Source organism: Anabrus simplex, chromosome 3 (assembly GCF_040414725.1).
Source record: "Anabrus simplex isolate iqAnaSimp1 chromosome 3, ASM4041472v1, whole genome shotgun sequence".
NCBI lineage: Eukaryota > Metazoa > Arthropoda > Insecta > Orthoptera > Tettigoniidae > Anabrus > Anabrus simplex.
The window spans coordinates 186934303-186957959 of record NC_090267.1 but is presented as its reverse complement, the minus strand read 5'-3'; the positions used below and the strand labels follow the sequence as shown (position 1 = coordinate 186957959).

At 38.4% G+C, this 23657-nt stretch overlaps 1 protein-coding gene across 6 annotated transcripts in view; it reads right to left on the bottom strand.

Annotated features, from left to right (window-relative positions):
* Positions 1-23657, bottom strand: part of LOC136866135 (gastrula zinc finger protein XlCGF58.1) — a 154901-nt gene that overhangs the window by 85265 nt on the left and 45979 nt on the right. For all 6 annotated transcript variants that reach the window (XM_067142834.2, XM_067142835.2, XM_067142837.2 and 3 more), the window contains one exon: positions 1314-1427. In XM_067142834.2, coding sequence (XP_066998935.2) covers positions 1314-1427 — 114 coding nt within the window. The remainder of the gene's footprint in view (positions 1-1313; positions 1428-23657) is intronic.

The window sequence follows — 23657 nt, the reverse complement described above, 5'->3', positions numbered from 1 at the left end:
GAATGCAGTTCACTAATGCGTGTGTATAGAATATGTGTAAATAATTTGTAAATAAAATAGTGTACACAATTGACAGCATTTTGTGTGCGTCTTTGTGGATACATCATATTAAAATACCTCACTTATCGCATCACGAATTTTCGCTATTACCACTTAGTATAATCACATTTTTCCTAGCACTGAAAATGTTATTTTTCATCCACTGTGAAAGAAATGTGATTTCCAACTCGGGTAAAAGCCGCCACCACAGTTATGTGATTATGGACAAAGGCCTTAAATTCCTGAACTTCACCTTCGGTGAACACGCTGTTAGCCTCAGGAATGTTCAGTTTTGCTTGCCGGTAAGCAGCGAGATTGCCTATTTATGCTTGTATTTCGCACTCCATTCAGCACCTTCAAGTTCCAAAACAATCACTCGAGTTGGTCGAAGTTTATTCAAAATGGTGGCCAAAGTAATTCCTCCCGGTTGCATATGGCTGATTCCAAAACAATCACTCGAGTTGGTCGAAGTTTATTCAAAATGGTGGCCAAAGTAATTCCTCCCGGTCGCATATGGCTGAGTGTAACCTCTAATTCATTGTCTAAGAGTGTTAGCAGAAAATAATGATTATTAACTCACTGCTCCAAAATAAAAGGCTTCTACTAACATTTGTTTTAGAAAGAGTGTGATCAGCAATAATACTCTGATATTTGTATTGGCTCCCGTACACAGGTTTTCATATTTGTTGTTTGGTGTTTTTCACACCTTTCAGTGCACTTATTTTATAAGCCCCAGCGAAAACGGTCTACATGTATTCTCTTGTGTTATTCACACATTTTAATATTTTCCTCTCATTTTTAGAAATGTTAGATATAGTTTTCACTGTATCCATGGATACACAACATAAAATGCCCTCATGTCTGAAAAAATTGTATCTAGTTAGTCCATACAACTGCTGGATAGTTTTTATTTGTATATTCAGTAGTACGTTTTCTTGCTTAACATGTTCTGTTTCATTGTCCCTTGCAGAAATGTCTTAACGAGGTTTTACTGTACTTATTTGATTACTGTTTGCATGAAGGAGCAATACGAAATGAATGGAGAGTTGTAATAGTAAACATGGTATTGCTTGAGCATGCATCAATGCTAATGGAGTACTTCATGTGAATTGTTTCAACAGCACACGTTATAAAGATTAAAAATTAACCATGAAAGGATGTCTGTCTTGCTGGAGACTTCAAAAAGCAAAATACACTACCCAGATTGCTAACAACTTCACGGCTCACTGAATTTAACCTATGGAATATAAACATGTAAGTTTCAAGATACTTACAACATGATAAAGCAGAATCTGTGTTGACATGATGTGTCCTCAAAAGGTGTGACTCAACACTAGTTTTGGAAGCAAAACTTTTAGGGCAGAAGTCACAAGTGTATGGCCGTTCCCCTGAAATAAATGTTAACAGCCTTATAAAATTAAAATGAAGGGGAAAAGTTTTTTTTTTTAAATAGATACACAGCCTCAACAATACAAAATGTTCATCCAGTACATACACTGTTTTTCTTTTAATAATCTGTAGTAAAGAAACAAAACTATACCAATTAGGCAGTAAGAATATGGATTAAAATGTCATTGCTGGCCATGTGTTACATCAAATTAAATCTCTTCTATAGTAAATTATCACAATTAACTTAATGTAAATCTTGTCAAATGGACTGCATCGCTACTGATCTATCCAAGGCTTTGGATAGGGTACATCACGGTAGATTACTGACAAAAATGAGGGCTACTGGACTAGACAAAAGATTGGTTGAATGGGTGGCTACATTTCTAGAAAATAGAACTCAGAAAATTAGAGTAGGTGAAGTGTTATCTCATTCTGTAATATTTAAGTGCGGGGATCCCGCAGGGCAGTATTATTGGACCTTTATGTTTTCTTATATATATCAATGATATGAGTAAAGAACTCGAATCACAGAGAAGGCTATATACGGATGATGTTATACTGTATACAGTAGTAAATGAGTTCAGAATTGTGAGTGACTGCAGGGGAATTTAAACAATGTTGTCAGATGGACAACAGACAATGGTGTGAATGTAAATGGGATGAAAAGTCAAATTGTAAGTTTCACCAAGAGAAAAAGTCCTCTCAGCTTTAATTGTTGTGTTGATGGGTTATAGTAAGGATCTAAAGGAGAGGGCATATAAGTCTCCAGTAAGATTACACTTAGAGTATGGTTCCAGTGTATGGGACCCTCACCAGGACTACTTGATATGAGAATTCGAAAAAATTCAAGGGAAAGCAGCACGATTTGTTCTGGGAGATTTCCGACAAAGAAGCAGTGTTATGAAAATGTTGCAAACTTTGGGCTGGGAAGACTTGGGAGTAAGGACACAAGATACTCGACCATGTGATACACCTTGATAAATAATATTCATTTCCGTGTTGATGTTAACTCACTTTGAAACTACCTTAAAAAGATGTTCCACCAAATCAAAACCTGTTATCTACTGAAACAGTTTTATTACATTAGAGGACCAGTTTCAAATCATGGAGTCATCTTCAGCTCAAATATTAAAATCAAGAACCATTATAAAATTGCATACAAGGGTAATCCCAAAAATGAGGTCTCCTATGTTTTTATAAATACAGAACTCTGTTCGTGTTGCTGTTGGTCACAATATTGTGAAGAGTGTTTCCCGCGCTCGCATATAAACATGTGCGTGCCGCACTGAGGCACTCAGCCTTGGCTTGGCAGCCGTTGAGAATGGAGCTCCCGTTGGCTGTTACCGCCAAGTGCGAAGTGCATGCAGTTATTCGGTTTTTGAATGCAAAAGGTACTGAACCGATTGAAATTCATCGCCAACTGACGGAAGTGTATGGCGAGTCGTGCATGGAAGTCAAAAATGTTCGTAAGTGGTGTAGAGCGTTTGCAGCCGGTCAGACAGAAATTCATGACGAACGAACAAAGGAGCGGAAGAACGCCAATTTCCGTCAAGACAGTCGTGAAGGTTGAGCAATTCATGCGTGAAGATCGGCGAATCACCCTGGATGATCTCTGCACATTGGTTCATGAGGTTTCCTGTAGCACCCCTCACAACTTCCTGAACAGCATGGCGGCGAACTGTTATGACATGGGCATACAAAACCTGTTACAGCGTCTACAAGAGGGCATCGACCAATATGGTGATTATGTAGAAAAATAGCTAAATGTTCAAGCTGTAAAATGATGTAAACCATTGTAGAAATAAACAGGTCTATGTATTTATTTAAAAAAAGGAGGCCTTATTTTTGGGATTACCTTCATAACATACCTACAGATAAAAAGTTAAAATATCATATGTTACATAATATCAAACCATCGAGGGTTCTCGAAAATTATTCTTCAATGTCCTGTTATTTACATTTATAAAAATGTCTCTGATTTTAAAAATCATGTTGAAAGTAACTAATGTTACAAATAAGTTATGCTGCAATATAACTGAACTTCTTGCTTGTAGAACTCGAACACTTCTGTGAACTGTGGATATATTTGACTTTTCAAAAATCAGCTCAATTTTACCATCAAGTTCGGAAACGAACAAGTTCCCTTAAGATCAAAGCAGATTCTATTCCAATCATACTTCACCCCCATAATAACATATGGCCTAGAAACCTGCACAACAACCCAACAAGTGGATAGCAAACTACAAACCGCAGAAATAAAGTTCCTACGAACTATGGTACAGAAGACAAAAAGGGACAGGGTAAGGAATGAAAGAATAAGGGAGGAAGCTGGTGTGTACCCATCCCTGAATGAAAAAGTGACAAGGGCCTGTTTGAAATGGTTTGGCCATGTCAAACGAATGGACGATAGGAGGACAGCAAAACAATGGCTACACACAGTCATGGCCGGAAAACGACCGGTAGGAAGACCTAGGAAGAGATAGCTGAACCAAGTGAAAGAGGACATAGGAACAAGAGTAGTCAGCTGGGATGTTGTCTTGAGAGAAGAGAGGTTCACGGACAGACAGAAGTTGAGAGTGTCGTAAACTACACCCGGGCAACTGGAGTGGAAAACTGATGATGATGATGACTAAACTAATGTCAAATGGGCCTTGTTTACAAAAGTTCTGTCTAATCTTAGCAATATATTGATGTTTTGGAAGGGAACAACCTTTAATGTGATTACTGCTTGTTCTTATGACGTTATGCGAGAAGAACCAGTAAGCTTGTGATGTTAGATGTGTATTATACAACTTGTGGCATAGAAAATATGTGAATGTTCACTTTCTCGCCCATGCTGTCCCACCACTGGAAGTGTTAGCTGTACATAACAGCTGTACTTAACAAATTGAGACAATTCAATTATTAATACTACATGCATGATCTTTCTTTCAAATGTGTTTATGTGCTATTGATCATTTAAGTGTTCGCGTGCTGATGGCTCCAAGAGCTGAAACATGTCCACTTTTGTTTGACAAATAAAATTTTTAGATTATAATATTGTGTATTGATTAGGTGGTTGATCTATATATATTTTTTCTCAAGTTATATAACCAATACAGACCAATATGAACATGATTACTTGTAATAATAATTGAATCAGTTCATCGAAAATCACCAGGGAGTTGTAATAAGTTAGGAGAATCAGGAAGATGACAATGAAGAGAAGGAAACAGAAGAAATTTGTGAAGATTTGAGTGTAAAAACATACTGTCAAACTGTGCAGCATTTGAGGGACTTGGAACAGTTTTGACTAGCTCGAGATGATATCAGTTTCTTCCATGCATTAAAAAAAAAAAAAAAGTATATTGGCAGAAAATCGTGTCTGTAATGCTACAACTCATGTCCAGAAATTACCGTATTTACGCAAATAATCCCCGCTTATTAAAAAAAAAAATTGAGGCACGAAATTGGGGTGCAGGTTTTATTTGCGTCAAGGTTGCCAACACACTCCTGGCTCACCTAGTTTTCAATGCTGAGTGTACAGTTATGCTTTGTGCAACCGTAAATGGAAGAAAAATATCCTCATATGTCATATTTAAATGGAAAACAATTCAGACTTTTAATTTTGAACTGACTTTACATTTTTTTAAATAGTACCGTAAAAATTCAGAGTAATTTAAATTCAAAATTTCTCCGATAGAACGCATCTTTTGGAACGTGCAGGGGTAACTTTCCACATTTTCACTCGCTTCGGTGTGTCTATAGTGTGTTTCATAGTTGAAAATAGAGTGAAATCGTAATTCTTTTGTATTCAGCGTTTTAAGGAACGCCACAATATCATGTAGCAGGCAGTACGTGGAAAAACAGAACCGCGAAGACAGGCGAGGGTTGGCATTTCTGAATTACAAGATGACTGTTAATTCGAAATTGGAAGTCCGATTTCTGTATTACAAAGACTTCGAATTAACGAGGTTTTACTGTATTGCAAAACTAACATCAGATTTCGCCAGTGTGTCTATTTAAAGTGTTTACATTGCACGAAAAGAATTATCCATCACCGGTCGTGTTACTGTCCAGTAAAAAGAGACCACGTGTGAGAAGTGTTTTAGACGTGGAGTGTGACGAACTTGTAAATAATTTAGGAGAGGATTCTAGTGATGCAAGAGACAATGAATCTTCCCATCTACAGGGAATCGAGCCTATTGCAAACTCAGATTAATGAAATACATAGGCCTACTTGCTCATTTTCCTGGAAAATATACGGTATTTCATAGCAGTGATAATGTACTTTTATCATCTCAGGCAAAGCAGCTATATCCGTAAGTTTACATATTCATACTTGCGTAAAGACCACGTGGACCTCGCGGAGTGATACGAAATGTTTGTTTATGCCTACGTTACTCTTTCGATGGAAGGAATTTTAGTTCATTTCATTTTTTTTCAAAATGAGCCTTCCTAAAATGAGAGTGCACGCATTATTCGATGGCGGGGATTATTCGGGTAAATACGGTAATTCTTCATTATTTCAAAAATAATTCCAGTAACATTTGTAAGTAATTTAAGTTGCTTCAGAACATGAAGAAACAGCAAAAAGAATTACAGTACTGTATTATTGTATGTACATCGTTGTGCTGTAACATCTCTATCTTGTGTGAGTATGAATAAAGTGCCGGTCCCTAGTATTTTGTATGTAAAAATGTTAAAAAATCTTGGGTAAACTTAATTCAAATTTTATTTTGGTAAATTTGAATTTGCACCTCTATTGCACCTCAGAAGAGGCCCAGAATGCAGCAAAGGAATAAGATGACATCTTATATACTCTAAGGGACTCCATTAATAGGTGAGTGCAATATATTTTACCCTGTTCTGTATGACGTTTACCTGTTCTCAACAGAAACCTGTGCATAATGGAAAAAGGTTTTGGTACCATGTGATTCCGTTGTGTACAGATTTCACTGTGTTATAACTATCTTTTGTCAAACCTCGGGCACTTTTTTCTTTCTCCAAACACACTTGAGAATTCTGTAAGTCCACTGGAGTCCCAATGATCCTGCAGCCTTGATCATTTCTATGTCTTAATTCATCTATTCCCAAAACGTTTCCTGTCTTCATCTTTCTAACTGATCATTGCACCTCCGTCATTGTAATGTCTGATTCTTTTTCTGTTGCTACTTCTATTCCTCCTGTTTGAATACCTTCTCCACATGTTTGGGTTCTCATGTTTAGCAGTTCACTGAAATATTCTTTCCACCTGTTTATTATCTCTTCAGGTTTTGTCAGTAATACTCCTTTATTCTTCACAAACCTGTGTTCACGGCTCATTCATACAGTATTTTTATAATCCAAGATAATATTTTTTCCCACAATTCAAATTTTCCTTTACTTCCTGTGTGAATGTTTTCTAGCTTTTCTTCAGCAATTACTTTTTTTGCAAACTCTTTTCGCTTTTATATATGGTGGAACTTGGATAATTTAAACTATAATTCGAAATCGCCTTTAATTCAAGTATTTTGTTAGGTCCTGAGAAGATGTTCCTAAATCTCTGACTAACTTTTGAAACATATATAAATCTGAATTTAACTTGAAAAATATGAAATATCTGCATTTAAAAGGGAAATTATGAAAATTAACATTCATTAAATACAATACAAACTCGTCGGACCTTGTACTCACACTTACTTGTTACCTGCTTACTTACACATACGTTATTTGAAGGGCGCCAGCTGCCACTCAGTGCAGCAATAATAGAATGAGAATCTTGACTATCTCTTGGGTGTGGGGTAATAAGCTTACTTTTGACAACATACCATATAAGTTCTGGGAAAAGGAGATTGGCGTTCGGTTTCCCCATTAAGTTTGAGGTTAAGATATTTTACTGTCATTGAAATAAAACTATGAATTCGTTTGATAGAACAAAATATATTCTTTAAATAATATATAAAAAATAGTGAGTCTTGTTGCGATAAAACAGATGAGAATATGAAATTATGACATTGCAACTGAAAGAAACTAGGCATGAATTTGAATTCTTCTTGACCGGACATTCAACAATTTATACGAAATATTTACCTCACAGATTCACTTGACTGTACCTTCAACACTTTGAGTGTAATTACGACATATTCCTTTGATCTGGTGTTTACTGTAGATGTGTCACGCCTAACTTGGTGATACATCCTTGTGACTGCTTCTTCTCCATATCATCTGACTTCTTTGTAAGTCAATATGGTATTACCTCATAGCAGGTGGTGTCCCTCTCTGACTCCATGGTAAGCCCTTGCGTCCGTGTCTTCAACTAAGTGACCGACCAACCTTGGCCTCACTCTCTCAATGACCAATAATTAATGGCTCACTGAGTCTTCTCCATCTCTCGTTCACACTCGTTGACTGACCGACGGAGGCCTCTTCATCTCGTAGACTTCTTCACTGTTCAGCTTCCGTTTAACTGAAGACTGACGCTACAATATGCACCCACCTTTTATAGACGTTGGTTGACACAGCTACGTAATCTTCAGAAATAACAATGACATACTCCCACAACGCCTCAAACCGTTGCATGTAATGGTGAAATCCCCTGGGGCGGCCGACTCTCAGAGCGAAATGCTAAAAGCTCACGATGACGTAGCCATGACGTGGCGATGACTTGGCAGAATCACCAGTATAGCACAATATAACAACGTCACATCCAACATCTGATACATCGAAACTCTCACTGTACAGGTATTTAATGTTAATCTACATATACGTATATATGCATACACTCAATTATAAATAATAATTATAACAAAATAATAGTAATCTCATAGATAAAATAATAATAATACAGACATAATAATAATAATAATAATAATAATAATAATAATAATAATAATAATAATAATAATAATAATAATAATAATAATAATATCTTGTAACGGGATTTGAACCGTTACAGTCCCTAACATTTTGTATGTAAACAATGTTTACATAGTGCCAATGCACTATGAGAGACTTTGTCTCTTTACCAAAAATTGATGCCTGCTTGGCTATCAGTGGCACTGCCAGTGGCTCCAAATAGCCTACGCAGTGGCCTCCACGGTATGCACTAGCCAGCGTCTTGGTAGGTGTGCTAGGTACCAAATAATGAGCCCAACCTAGCACACAAGGGCGAAACGCTGGCAACTAGGAATGAGTGAGCTGGAAAATTTATAATGTCCAATAACGGACCATTTATATTGGTATTATAAATTTACTCATTTGAGACAATTATTTCAGATTCCCTATGGGAATCAACATCTATATCATCCAGTGATTAGGGAAGCGGAAAAGGGTCTAAAGAAGAAATCTAAAATTGCTAAGGAGTTTGGAATCCCACCTAACACGCTATCAACTTATTTGAACAATAAAGACAAAAGTTTGAGTGGAAAAGGCTGCTTTTCGGCCAGAGAACCAGACAACACAGATGTAGACAACTGTGTTTTGAAATGGTTCAAGCAGGCGCGAGGCAAGAAAATTCTGATCAGTGGCACTATTTTACGAGGAAAAGCTGAACAGTTTGCCCCTGAATTGGGGAAACATGATTTCAAAGCCAGCGTAGCGTGGCTGGATGGTTTTAAGGAACAGAACAAAATTTCTTTTAAATCTGTCTGTGGTGAGAGCATGGCTGTTAATCAGTCTGAAGCTGAATAATGGAAGAAAAACCTGCAAGACGTGATTGAGGACTTGGAGCCTAAAATCATTTTCAAAGTTGATGAGACAAGTCTTTTCTTTAAGTGCATGCCAGACAACACCCTAGCATTTAAAGACAAAAAATACCATGGAGGAAAGCTTAAAGAAAGAGTTACACTAACATAAAGAAATAAATGAACTGGATTAAAGTTTTGCCTCCGACAGTGAGCAAAGAAATTCTCCGAAGGAACGTGAAAGTCATGCCCATACTATCCACGGCCTACCCCATTAACTGGACTCAAGGATCGTGGCGCTGTGCTGTGGTGGTTGGGAGGGAAGTTACTGATTCACCGCCCTCTGTCGACAGTTTGAGTGCGTTCCGCTGTGCCATGGTGTTGTTATGCATGTATTTCTGCAGTACAGATCTCCATGTATTTGATAACTTGAAGCAGTCTTCCCTGTTGATGTTATTTGGGCGCAGCTCTATCTCTATGGCTAACCTCACAAGTGGCTTTAATCCAGTTCATTTATTTCTTTATGTTAATACAATGAGCCACGGAAACCTACATTCATTAATAAAGAGTTACACTGTTGTTCGGAGTAAACATGGATGGGTCAGAAAAAATGCCTTTGTTGATGATTGGGAAATCCACTAATCCTCGATATTCTAAAAATGTAAAAACAAAACCAGTTGAGTATGCACCCAGCGGAAGAGCTTGGATGACAAACGACATTTTCGAGAATTGGCTATTAAATTTAGATGAAAAGTGTCGGAAAGAAAAACAGAAGATTACTCTCTTTATTGACAACTGCACTGCTCGCAACAGCATTCCGCCTGCATAAAATATGAAAGTGATGTATTTCCCACCTAATTTGACATCTGTTGTACAGCCTATAGACTAGGATATGATATAAAATCTTAAATACTTCTAGAGGCGATTGTTGGTTGAGAATATTCTCACAGAGGACTGTAACGCTCTTAAAATTAAATATGACATTCTCCAAGCCTCAAGAATGTGTAAGCATGAGATCAGGTGACAGCCAAAACAATCACGAACTGTTTCAAGAAAGATGGATTCTTGATAAAAGACAATGAGAGTGCCGACGAGACTGTAGATGAAGCCATGCCTTTGGTTGATGGCTGGGAGGAAATCGTATCTGTTCCTATCTCCTATGATGAATTCGTCAATGTTGATGAAGATGTTGCTGTGTGTGGTGAGCTCACTGACACCAAGACATAATCATCGATGTAACCAGCAACTCCCACCAAGCTGTAGACGCTGCATCAGGAGATGAGAACGTTGATTCTTTAGAGGACCAGGAACGACTGATCCCGAGTGCTACTGAGGCATCCAATTACGTCCATCAACTCAGGTTATATTTTGAAAATCAGAAAAATTTAAGTGATTCTATTTTCAGTCACTAAATCATATAGATTCATACATCATGTGCAAGAGAATTAAATCAAGAAAGCATGCTATGATCAACTTTTTTAACAAAGAGCAAAAATGATTTCTAATGGCGTTAAGACTAATACGTACAGTATTTTCAGTATCTACCCAATCTCTAAATAAAGACTAAATACTGTACTGTATCTATAAACAGATAAAGTAGATTGTAAAATATGAATGTATATGCCAATAATGTCTAAGATGAAGTTTACTGGGCAAGTTGGCCATGCGGTCAGGGTCACGCAGCTGTGAGCTTGCATCTGGGAGATAGTGGGTTCAAACCCCACTGTCGGCAGCCCTGAAGATGGTTTTCTGTAGTTCCCCATTTTCACACCAGACAAATGCTGGGGTTATACCTTAATTAAGGCTACGGCCACTTCCTTCCCACTCCTAAGCCTTTCCTATCCCATCGTCACCATAAGACCTATCTGTAAAGTAAGGTAAATTTGAAAAAAAATTAGTTTATTTTGTAAAATCTAATGATGGAGTTATTTTTGTAACCTTTTTCTTATATCAAATTTGCAGGCAATTCAAATTTTTTAATGGTCCCTTGAAGTTCGAATTATCGAAGTTCCACTGTATCTTGCTCTACTGTCTTCAGTCTTTTGTGTTTTCCATTAATTCCAAGTTTCTTTCTTCTCCTTTCATCTTTCTCTCTCACCTTTCCTGATGTTCCGTGCACACCTTACAAATGCACTCTTAAAATTATTCCACTCCTGTTCAACATGGGTGTTATCTGTCCTTGGTATCAGTTATTGTAATACTGCTCTAAATTTCATTCAATCTCCAGAACTTAATATTTCTTTCTCCTTTTTTTTATAGTTTTGTGACCTTGCCTACTTTCAACTTTGCTATCACTGCTCTATGGTCACCCCCAAAGGCTTTCTGAGGCATAGCTGTAACATCCATCAAATCTTTCTGATGCCATTTTGCTACTAATATGTAATCAATCAACATTTTCGTTTATCGGTCTCCCCATCCAAACCGAGTCCTTGTTCAATGCTCAAGCCGATTAATACAGTAGAATATAATGATAAATTACCAATACATTATAAAAAAAAGAGCCCTCATCATTTTATATTTCATTCTGTGACATATATGACAAGTTGACAAGAAGCCAATGATGCCAACTGTCTGAGGAGAAAGGATTAGGCAAGTGTATTTCTGTTAGGAGAGAAAGGTGCTGGCAGCCGTTGCTTCAAGCCAGGACGACCTCGAAAGAGTTACATTTAATGCAAGGAAGAACCCAGAGCGGACAATGGAAAGACTAACGGACACACTACCTGACACCTGGCACGAGGCTAGTTGTGGGAGGAACCTAAGCAGAATTGGACAGACAGCGAGTGTATAAATTTTGAAGAAAACAGAACGAACACGATAAATCAAACAAATGAAAAGATAGCATTATGCTAATGTTATAAAATGATTGGATCAGGCTGGACTTGGTGCCCCAAATGAGCCTGAAATGATGAGAGTAGCCAAATTAATAAAAGCTCCTACACAAGGTAAGACAGCGTATTTTGATTGAGCATCTTTGGTGTCCAGTAGGTCTTTTGATCTTATGTCTTACATGTACAGAAGTTCTTGTGTGCTATGTAAGTCTTATTTCTTGTGATTCTATCCTTACGGAGTTAGAGAGACTTTGGTCTTCATATTAGGGAGCATTAGTTAAATGCAGAAACTTTAATTTTGAGAGAGAAGTCTTTATCAAGTTAATTATAGAACATTTAACTTGGGAGTTGAGAGTTTAATTGTGGAAGGAAGAACTATGACTCTGTTCAGCGATTACAGCACATGTAACGTCTTTGCTAGTGAGAGACCGCATAGTCAGCCATGAACGCACTATCTGAACTTTATTTAGCCATTCTTAAGGAGAGAGATTAACCTTTCCAGGACAAAAACCTATATATGGGTTACCTGTCCATACCCTTGCCGGTGGAAACCCATATATGGGCTTGCACAATACTTCGGTTCAAATAGTTACACAAATAGTCAACAGATGGCATAGCTGCACTTAAAAATATTTTAAGCTAAATTTTGGTGTTACGATTATGTTACGCACACTTTATTGTGAATTATCAGCTAAGTTCATTGACTGTGTGTGAATGCAGAATATTGTGGTTTATATTTTCTGTTTTTTCCCTGCCATTTTAGGTAAAATAGTTAAAAGAAAACTAATCACAAGTGAAGAGATAGTTAATGAAAGTGTCAGCGAAGTACCAGAATTGTCATTTAGTGACAGTGAAGGTCAATCTCCCAAGATTTCTTCCGGCAGCGGTAGTGATGCACCGGTGGCATTAGCCGCATAACGAATGCCACGGCCATCATCCACCAACGCCACGGTTCTTATATCTTCTGGGCAGAGATGCATCTTAACTTGTCAAATGTGAAAGAAAAACTGAAGGAAAATGTTCTTTTGTGACAGATGTTGTGCCACACACACTGATAAACCATCAAAAGCCTTTGTGCCAGTATCATAAAACTTAAGGTTTTATTGCTATTAATAAAACTGAGTGCCAAGCACTTAGGAGTCGAAAGCGTCTCCTTGAGTTTGTGATCTTTAAACACATTCTTATCCAAAACTGCAGAATACACATTAGAAACCGCCTTAATATAATTAATGAACAATTCTTCTTCTTCTTCTTCTTCTCCTTCTCCTTCTTCTTCTTCTTCTTCTTGAGACCACATTGGATCACTTTAATCAACCCTTTGGTTTGTCGATTTCTTGGTAGGAACTGTCCGAGCCTTGCGGTCCTCCCGGTACTTCTTCATACGTGTTGATATTCTTGACCTTTCTTGTGTAGAGAATATTCTCTATAAATTGGTGTTCAACAATATTCGTGTTTTACAAAGTGATCCTCCATTTTTGTCCACCAGTGTGTTTTTACAGTGCGCATGGGACCATCAATGAAAAATGCATCCTTGACATGTGTTGTTTTGTTGAGGCATGTCAATGATTTCATTAATATAACTGAAGTTGCTCCTGGTTTACTATGAGCACAATGTCAGCTAAACCAGAACTGAAAATTGACACATTAGCAGTTTGGTTATAGTAACGGTATAAACCTTTGGGTTTCCATGACAGTAAATTATGATACAGAGGACTGACTCACTTTCCTAACTACCAGAGTGAAAGCAGTTTACGGCCTTGGTGTGAAAATTATGACATAGAGAAAAGAACTATTACATTTCTCCGACTCACTTCAAGCTAGCAAATATAGGGAGGGCTACTACCTTCTGCACAACTAAGCGACTCTGCAACACAACACAGACTGAAACAGCTGACCGAATATGCATGGGCGCTTGCCCCCTTCCAGCTCTCCTCCTGCATCATATTGCTCAGAGCTCCCTACGTCCAAGTGGCTTTGAAGTATTGTGAGCCCATTAGCGAATCAGAATGCTACATTTTTCTTTAATAATTTAAAAATAGACTGCAATAAATGTTTATGCTTTTAAAGATACTCTGCAAATCTACAGGGCAAAGAGTTTTCGTCAGAATGCTTCACTATGTCAATTGGTTCAGCCGTTCTCTCAAACTCGTTTTCACAAAGATCAGCCTAGTGTTTTAAATATACAGATTATTGTTGTTGTTTGTCTCCCTTGTTGTATTTTGTCAGTGAACTGTGATTACAGCAATAAAATTATGATAATTTTACAAACTACATTATACTGGTAAAACTATTCAGTGACACTTGTGCTGTTTTTGCAGTAACAAATTCTCACAAAACAATAAAACTTCATTCCTGGAGCACATCAGTGCTGAAATTCAGCGAAACCTGAGAGTTAAAGTACATTTACGAGGAGTGAAACTTTGTAGTTATTGAGACACTGTAACATGTTCAGTTGAAACTGCACTATGGAAATTGGCTAAATACTTTGAGACAGAGATTTACGAAGCAGAGACTCATTTGGGAGCTAAGGACAAACTAGGTTACTAGGTCAGGTGATAACAGTGTATTAACCGATGAACTAGGGGGAAAAGATCTTTCTAGGTCGACACCCCGAACAAATAGCATTTTTTTTTTTTAACCGATGAACTAACTTTTAGGTGCATAGCAGGTAACTGAGAGCAATGAGTTACATAACAGTATAGTGGAAATTCTTATCTACTGTATGGGTAATAGCTTCGATGTTTATGTGAGCTGGAGGACATTAAAGAAAGAAGCCATCTGAACGAGTGTTGGAGATTCAACTGGCAGCCATGGAGCAGGAGCAGCGTTCTTTCATCTTACGTGCAGATACTACCAGAGCGATGGCTAGTCACTAAAAACATGGGGAGGGGCCGATGACCTTCGATGTTAGGCCCCTTTAAACAACAAGCATCATCATCATCATCATCAAAAACATGGGGTAGTCTGACTGGAGATGAAGCAGCCAAAACAACAAAGATGATTACTCAATTTATGCCCAGTTTCTTCAACTCTGTGTTACATTTTACTTATCAAATGTTAAATAAGAATTCTTATTAATTTAATACTGCAGTTAAAAGTCCCCTGTTTCACAATTATATTTCCAACATTTGTTACAAAAGAATTGTTAAATCCAAATTAACACGTTTTCATGAGATTCCTGAACACATTTGGCGGTGAGCGTCTTATGTTTCTTTACATAAAGCACCTAGAGCAGTATACTGAAATTGTATTTTATCACACATGGTTGACATTATTATACGTCATGGTTAGCGAAGACTTTGAAGATGTAAACATGTGCAGTAAGAAGCAAAAGAAGCATTATCATAATGAGTACGAGACAAACATTATAGATTCAATTTGAAAGTACGTGGTTGTGCTTGAAAAATAAAAGAACTGACGGTTATATACCAACACTCAATATATCCTTATATTAGTCCAATCTACGGCTCCTACAACACCAGGAAAATGTGATAATTGATATACATCTTGAATGACTTTCAAGCATTCTTTTACTGTGGGGAAAGTAATGTAATACCTTGACAATGCCGTGCCATTGCAGCGGAAATTCCTTGTACAATTCTAAACACTCTTGTCTTGCACTCGTGAACATAGTCCCCTACAATTACATGAAAAGAGTCTGAAGTAGAATACCTAAGAACTATAAGCTACTCCTGCACTGCAGATGCTAATAAGTTGCAATCTGTGAGAAACTCAAACCTATTTTCAATTTCTTCTAGTATCTTGTTCATTATGATTGGTAATTACCGGTAAGTAACTATCTTTGTAGAAAACTTTCTTCTGTCGACTCCAAAGGGCCTATCTTAGTATCGGTTATCCTTTGACTTCTTCAATTTATAGTTTTCATACAGCAGTATAGCTTCAAACATCTTCTAAATGCTGCCATTTTGAAATTTTAACAACTGTTAAGAGGGCTGAGGTCACCTTAATTTAACACAAGTATTAACAATTTGTTAGTGTTAACAATTCTTGATGAGACGGTCATTTTGTTAAATTGTTTGTTAAATCTACTAAACAGCAGTGTTAACACTCGACATTCGTTGAAGAAACTGGGCCTTAATATGTTTTCATAAATTGCCGAGGGAATAGGATAATTTAATAGGACGATGTCTTAGATGTTTATTAAAATGTAGAGTCATTTTGTTTGTAATTTCATTTTTAAGCTGAGTGGGTAGCTTGATTTTCATTTGATTAATTATATTTGCTTACTTTTCTATTTTACCTTGTTTTTGCTATGGAGATGCATTTTACATCTCGAGTGTAAAGTTAATGTAATGGGGAAAAAATTTGATTCTTTTACTGGCTTTCATTTTGCACCAACACAGGTAGGTCTTATGATGGGATAGAAAAGGGCTAGGAGCGGGAAGGAAGTGGCCATAACCGCCATCTTCAGGGAGGCCGACAGTGCGGTTCGAACCCACTATCTCCCGAACGCACGCTCACAGCTGCATGCCCCTAACTGCACGGCCAACTTGCTCTGAAATAATTTGAGTAATATATTTATATTAAATTCAATAATGTATGAAGGGACTCATAAGGGCAAACATGCAGTCGAATTTTACCATGAATGCATATGAATGTGAGTGTGATATTAAATCTATGGTATCTCTTGTTCAATGTCAGGTCGTGGCCGTCGAGATTTCTGATATGAGGCGTTATCATGTCTACAGATTTGGGTGGCAAATTAGGAATTAATTTCTCCATCAGATATTTTTCATAGTTTCTATAGTTCAACTCATTGTGATAATCCCCTGACGTTTGGTTGGATTTGAAAACCACAAAACATTTGAAACGAAACCTGTATCTGAACCAACATGTACCACAATCAATTTTTGCCCTTTCGAGATAGGTGACTTCAGTCCATGAAGAGAACTGGCACTGCAAGCACTTGACGTAGTATGCGAACAATGCAATTAGTGTAAACAATAGGCCTACCCTCTTGTCAGTAACGCCTTATGCTCTTTATGTACTGTACACATAGGAGCCTTATGTCAGGCTTCTCCACACGTACAGTATTCTACGCATCTGTCTTCCTCCATTGAAAACCTAGGCCTCGAACTATCTTGCCTAATGTTCTTACACCACCTTCAAACTGTACATCCTCAACCAGGATCTTCTCCAGTGTTGGTCTCTCACCCTTGGTATCATGAAAATTATGAATCATCCACCTGACCAAGCATTTCTCAAAACCGTCCAATTCACACTTATTGATAAATTTCTGTCCTCTCTTTCCAGGCACTGAAAATGAATCCACTTCACCCCTATCAATATTTTTATGCCCCGCATTACATTCCGCATGTACCTTTCTGACACACCCATTGCTTCAGCCACTTTCTTCTGAATAGCGCATATGTTTCCAAACAGATGTGTTTCGTTTTTCATGAATTTATACATATTACAAATAAGCTCCCTACTTTGACTGTGTAAAGTTTTGATACTCCCTAATTTTGAAATGAAATGGGGCATTGCTAAGTACACTGAATATTATACACAATTCTCAAAGCCTTGGTTATAAAACAAACGCACTTTCAGTTAAGTTGTCTGTCTGTCTGTTAGGTCATCAGCCCAGACGCTGGTTGGATCCTCAAATAGCACCACCAAAGGTTATGCGGTTATAAGGAAACCACAAAAACCAATGGCAGCACCAAAATGAGGCGTACTAGGCAAGATGAGGAGTGAGGTAGTTTGCCATTGCTTTCCTCACTGGGTCAGAAAGTACTATTGCAGTACGACTGACCCTATGAGCAGCACCTTTCATTACACTCAGATGCACTACTCATGCTCTGAATGTCATTACTCAGCACTACCCATACCCCAGCAACTTCCATATTGTCACAGCCATGGATGTTGACTGGGACTTCAGTGGAAGCTACACTTTACTCTAGCCTGTGCCAAGAGATGGATGCAAAAGTACTGTATCCATCAAGAAATGACAGCAGGCAGATCAGTTAAGTTACATACATAAAATAATAATATTAAGCACACAGGCTTACTGCTTCCTTGCACAATACGTTTGATAAATAGCTCCTCTCAGTCAGTCCGCAGGGTTGAAGAATGCAGTGAGCAGCGAGCACAGTAATCAGCACTCGGGTGAGACACAGGAGCCCCGCAACGAGCACTGAACTACACTGACATACTGATCTCTGCGTATGGTTGAGTTTCAGCAAGCTCCTCTTGAGGGACGTACACCTTAGTCTAACTCTACCATTTTTACTGCCTACACTTCCCTCAAAAAGTTACTGAATAAGTTCTGGGTGTCTTAAGATGTGTCCTATCATTCTATCTCTTCTTCTGGTCATATTTTGCCAAATCGTTCTCTTTTCACTTATTTAATACAGTATTTTCATTTGTGATTCGGTACCCATCTCACCTACAGCATCATCTGTAACACCATATTTCATGTCTCTTTCTCTTTCTTTCACCGCTAGTTATTGCCCATGTTTCACTTCCATACAATGCCATGCTCCAGATGAAAGTTTTCAAGAACATCTTTCTAATTCGTATATCAATGTTCGAAGTGAGAAAAGATCTCTTCTTAAGAAAGGCCTTCCTTGCTTGTGCTAGTCCGCATTTTATGACCTCCTTACTTCTGCCATCGTTAGTTATTTTAGTACCCAAGTAACAATATTCATCTACTTCCTTTAAGACTTCACTTCCTAAACTAATATTTCCTGCATCACTTGACTTCATTCGATTGCACTCCATTATTTTTGTTTTGGATTTATTTATATTCATCTTGTACTCCTTCTCCAAGACTGTGTCCATTCAGCATTTTTTCCACATCTTCAGCAGGCTCAGATAAAGTAACAATGTCATCAGCAAATCTGAGTTTTGATTTCCAGTCCTTGGAAAGTGATTCCTTTTCCAAATTCCTCTTTGATATCCTTTACCGCCTGCTCTATGTAAACAATGAAAGGGAGATGACAATAATGCAGCCTTTCCTCATTCCTTTCTGAATTGCTACTGCTTTTTCATAGCCTTCGACTCTTATTACTGAAGGCTGATTTTTGTACGGCGGCGGCAGTTACTCGTTTCCGAGTTTACAGATTTCCTGGCTAATAGCTCACCTCAATTCACAGAATTTTGTGTTTAAACTTCTGGTGACTGTACAGGCTACTTCTTGCGTAGAACATACGTCCACACATCACGCAGCTGAGGGACAGGGAGGATCTTGGCTGGGTTTGGCGAAGTTTGCGTTTCTGTCGCTTAGTATCTTCATGTCTGTGGTGTTCTTGTTTCAAGTGTTGAACTGAGGCACAGACACTTTGCTGCCAGAGTAAATGGTCCTTGACAAGCGTTTCCCAGGTTTGTGGGTTTATTTCTGCCATTTTTAAAGTTTGTTTCATTTGGTCTTTGAAACGTCTCAGGGGGGCACCCCATGGTCTTGAACCGGAGTCAAGTTCACCATAGAGGATCTGGCGCGGTAGTCTGGTGTGCGCATTTTTCATGGCACGTTATTCATTACTTGTGTTCTGTTCGTATTCGAACCTGTATATCTGTTTTTCTTATGCTTGATTCAGTCACTTTATTAAGTCAATGTTTCTTAGTTTTGTCATCAGATTGCAGTGCTACGCCATCTTTAATTTTCAGGCCTTGCGTCCTATTGTAATGATGTAATGATAGTTATTCCTTGTTTTTTTAATGGAATCGTGGAGTATAAAGAACAAGATGGACTCCACACTAAATGAGACCGCTTTCCTGACCTATCAGAAGGTTTTTAGCAGATTTAAACTACGATTTTCCCTATATGACTATTTTATTGTTCCTTTATATTTCTCAGGTACATACATTTTATTCTATCTTTTTGGTACGTTCATTTCTATTTTACCCTTTGGTGCGTGCTGTTCTGTCCTTGAGCGCACGGGGGTGTGTGTGTGTGTGTGTGTTTTTTATTGCCTATCTGATGTACGGTCCCAGTGCTTCGAATTTATGTGCCTCTACATTTATTCTTCGATTACAATTACACGAGTGTTGGTCATTCGTGTCAGAACCTGTATAGTTGGATCTGTACGGATTGTAACCTTGTTCACCTCGTGTGTCTTGGTTTGCCTATTGCATGAACCTCGTGTTCGATGCTTCTCGTTTTTACGGAATACTGTAACTTTTATTGAGGCAGCCTGTTTCGGTAACCCGGCTTGATGGGGAGACCGGTGTGTGAGAAACTGCCCTTTGGATGGACCGGTGGTCTCACGCCACATATTTATTATTGTGTTCAAGTGGATGGCTGTGCGTGCTTGGGCGTTGTATGTATGGATTGGACAAAGCAGAAGCCGCACAATATTATGTATATTTTGCCCTTATTAATTCATGTGGTGTTTTTATATTGCTCTTTCATTTTTGCTCGCCTTTCAGCAATGACACCATCACAATTGGACAAGTAATTTCTTCCATTTCTGAAGTAAAACGGGCACAGTGGTTAAGGTTGATGGAAGAGACTGACTTGGGTAGAAGTAGTCAAAAAGCTTGGCGATTACTTAGACGACTCAGTAGTGATCCTAATAAAACTTCAACACACTCCAGTGTCACAGCAAACCAAATAGCACATCAACTTCTAGGAAATGGACAACCATTAAATCCATGTCGGCTTCAGAATAAAGGAATTGGGAGGGATTATCAGCAGGAGACAGATACACTCACTAAACCTTTTACTTTATCTGAGCTGAACAGAGCAATAAATCAGTGTAAGAATGGTAAGGCTGCCGGCTTAGATGAAATATGTGTTGAGCAAATTAAGCAATTTGGACCTGTTGCTAAACAATGGTTACTAGAACTGTACAAGAACTGTATAAACACCTGCAAGTTACCACGTGTGTGGAGGAAAGCCAGAGTAATCGCAATTCTCAAACCAGGAAAACACCCAAGTGATCCGAAAAATTACAGACCTATCTCACTGTTGTGTCATCTGTGCAAGATCCTAGAACGGATGATCCTGGAAAGACTTACTGTGATCACTGAACCACTTCTTATCCCAGAGCAAGCAGTATTCCGTAAAGGAAAAATTTGTACTGCACAAGTCCTCCATCTGACACAGTATATCGGAGATGGATATGAAAATCATAAAATCACAGGGGTGGCTTTTATCGACTTATTTGTTGCATATGATACAGTTAATTGTCGTATACTGTTGCGCAAATTATACAACATGACAAAAGATTACAAGATGACTCAAGTAATTTGCTATCTTCTCCAAAATCGTAGGTTCTTCGTTGAATTTCAGGATCAGAAATGTCGATGGAGGAAACAAAAGAATGGTTTGCCACAAGGCAGTGTTCTCGCCCCTATGCTCTTTAATATCTATACGAATGACCAACCTCTTCCAGTTGGCACCAGAAGCTTCATATATGTGGATGATCGAGCTATTGCTACTCAAACAAACTGCTTTGAGGTTGTAGAAGAAAAGTTATCAGAGGCTCTTTCTGAACTATCCTACTACTACAGAGGAAACCAATTGAAGCCTAACCCATCTAAAACTCAGGTATGTGCCTTCCATTTAAAGAACAGACAGGCATCAAGGAAATTGCAGGTAGTATGGGAAGATACTCAACTAGATCACTGCCCAACACCTAAATATCTAGGTGTAACATTGGATCGTGCTCTCACCTACAAACAACATTGCATGAACATCAAGCAGAAAGTGTCGGCTAGAAACAACATCCTTCGCAAGTTGTCTGGAACCAATTGGGGTACACATCCAAAGACGTTGAGAACTACAGCCCTGGCTCTGTGTTACTCCGCTGCAGAGTACGCTTGCCCTGTTTGGTACAGATCAAGTCATGCTAAACAAGTTGACATTTCTCTAAATGAAACATGTCGACTCATTACTGGCTGCTTGAGACCAACTCCACGAGATAGAATCTACTGTTTGGCTGGAATCGCCCCACCAGATATAAGAAGAGAAGTTGCATCCATGAATGAGAGAACTAAAGCACTTGCTTCATGTGCACACCCATTGAATGGATATGAACCTGCCCACCGAAGATTGAGGTCTAGGAGGAGTTTCCTGAATATAACCGAAGATTTAAACGAATCTGCTCAATCCACAAGGTTGAAATTATGGAGAACTAGAAATCCTCAACTTGCTGGTTGGATGCTACCAAGTGAACATCTCCCTCCAGGACACGAAGAACATTGGTCTACGTGGAAATCGTTGTACAGGCTTTACACTGGGGTTGGTAGATCAAGAATCAATATGGTAAAGTGGGGCTTTCCTGGCACATCCAGACAATGTGAATGTAGTGATCAAACCACAGCCTATTTCATGAACTGTAGTAAATGTCCTTTAAGTTGCACAATAGAGGACTTAATGGCTGCGACACCTAATGCCCGTGATTTGGCAAAATTCTGGGCAGACACTATTTGATATGTATGTCATTATGTACCATTATGCTATGTAAAGTGTATGCTTCTGATACAAATAAATAAATAAATATCTGCTCGTACCTGACCAGGCCTTGTATTTGAGTTATTTTTCATTTCTATGGCCAGCATTTCATTTCTCATTTCCGGTTTTCTTATTCTTCTGCTTACTTGACTATTGATGTGCGCAATCTCGTGGTTTCCAGCCACGGAGGTTCATAACGGATTTTCTCGGCCCCCTTTGTCCCTTTTCTCCTTTCTGATGGGTCATCTAATGAATGATATAATAATGAACTAAGAGTAATAAGACAGGTAAGTGAACATCGACCTGTGTGGGCGTCTTGAAAAAAATAAATGGGGAGTGAAGCATGAGATATTGTGGAATTGAACGTTTGGATTTGAGCTTTATTCCCGTTCACAATTTGGTGGGAAGCTTGGCCGAGAAAAATTTGGATGTTATGCTCAGTGTGTATGTATTTCTTTTTATCATTTTCTATTCAATATCCTACTTGCATGTTTCGTTGATAATTTTTTTCTTCTTAATTTACTCTTTCAATAAACTGGGAATTTGTGTGCTAATTCGCTTTTAATTCGTAGTAGCGTTAGTCCTTTAGTATTATCACTATTATTAAGGGACTGATCTCCAGTTCAAGGCTCATACGTCGTTGCCTTTCCCTATCGCGATCGCCAGACCTCGTGTTATTTGTGCACTCCTTTCCTCGCGTTTCCCGTATTGATTCTCTCGTTTGTACTCATTTTCCGGGAATACGAGTTCGGGTATTGGTTCAGGTGTCATTCATATGCCACACATGTCCTGCCCATCTGAGTCTATGGCCAACGGCGAATGCTTCTACACTTTTAGCATGTGCTTTCTCAGAACTTCAACATTAGAGATGTAGTTTTCTCACTTGATGTTCATGATGGAGCATAGTTTTGCTGGTGAAAGCGCTGCAGTTTTTTGATGTCACGGTGGTATAAGGTCCACGTTTCACAGCCATAGAGAAGTGTAGAGATGACTACAGCCTGGTACACCATTAGTTTTGTGCGAATTGTAAGGTTTTTATTCCTGAAGACACTGTGTGATAGTCAGCCAAAGGCACATGGGCAGCACAAAGCCTGTTTTCTACATCCTGTTCTGAAGTACAGCTCTTTGACAAAATACTCCCAAGCTAAGTGAAGTGGTCTACTTGTTCTAGTTTGGTGTTTGAGATGGTAATGTTAAATTCTCGGATGTTAATCCCTGGTGCAGGCTGAGCAAGTACCTTGGTTTTTGGACGCTGACGGTGAGGCCAAAAAGGTCATATGCATCCTTGAAACTGCTGACCGACTGTTGCAGTTCCTCAGGTGTAAGAGCCGGTGATGC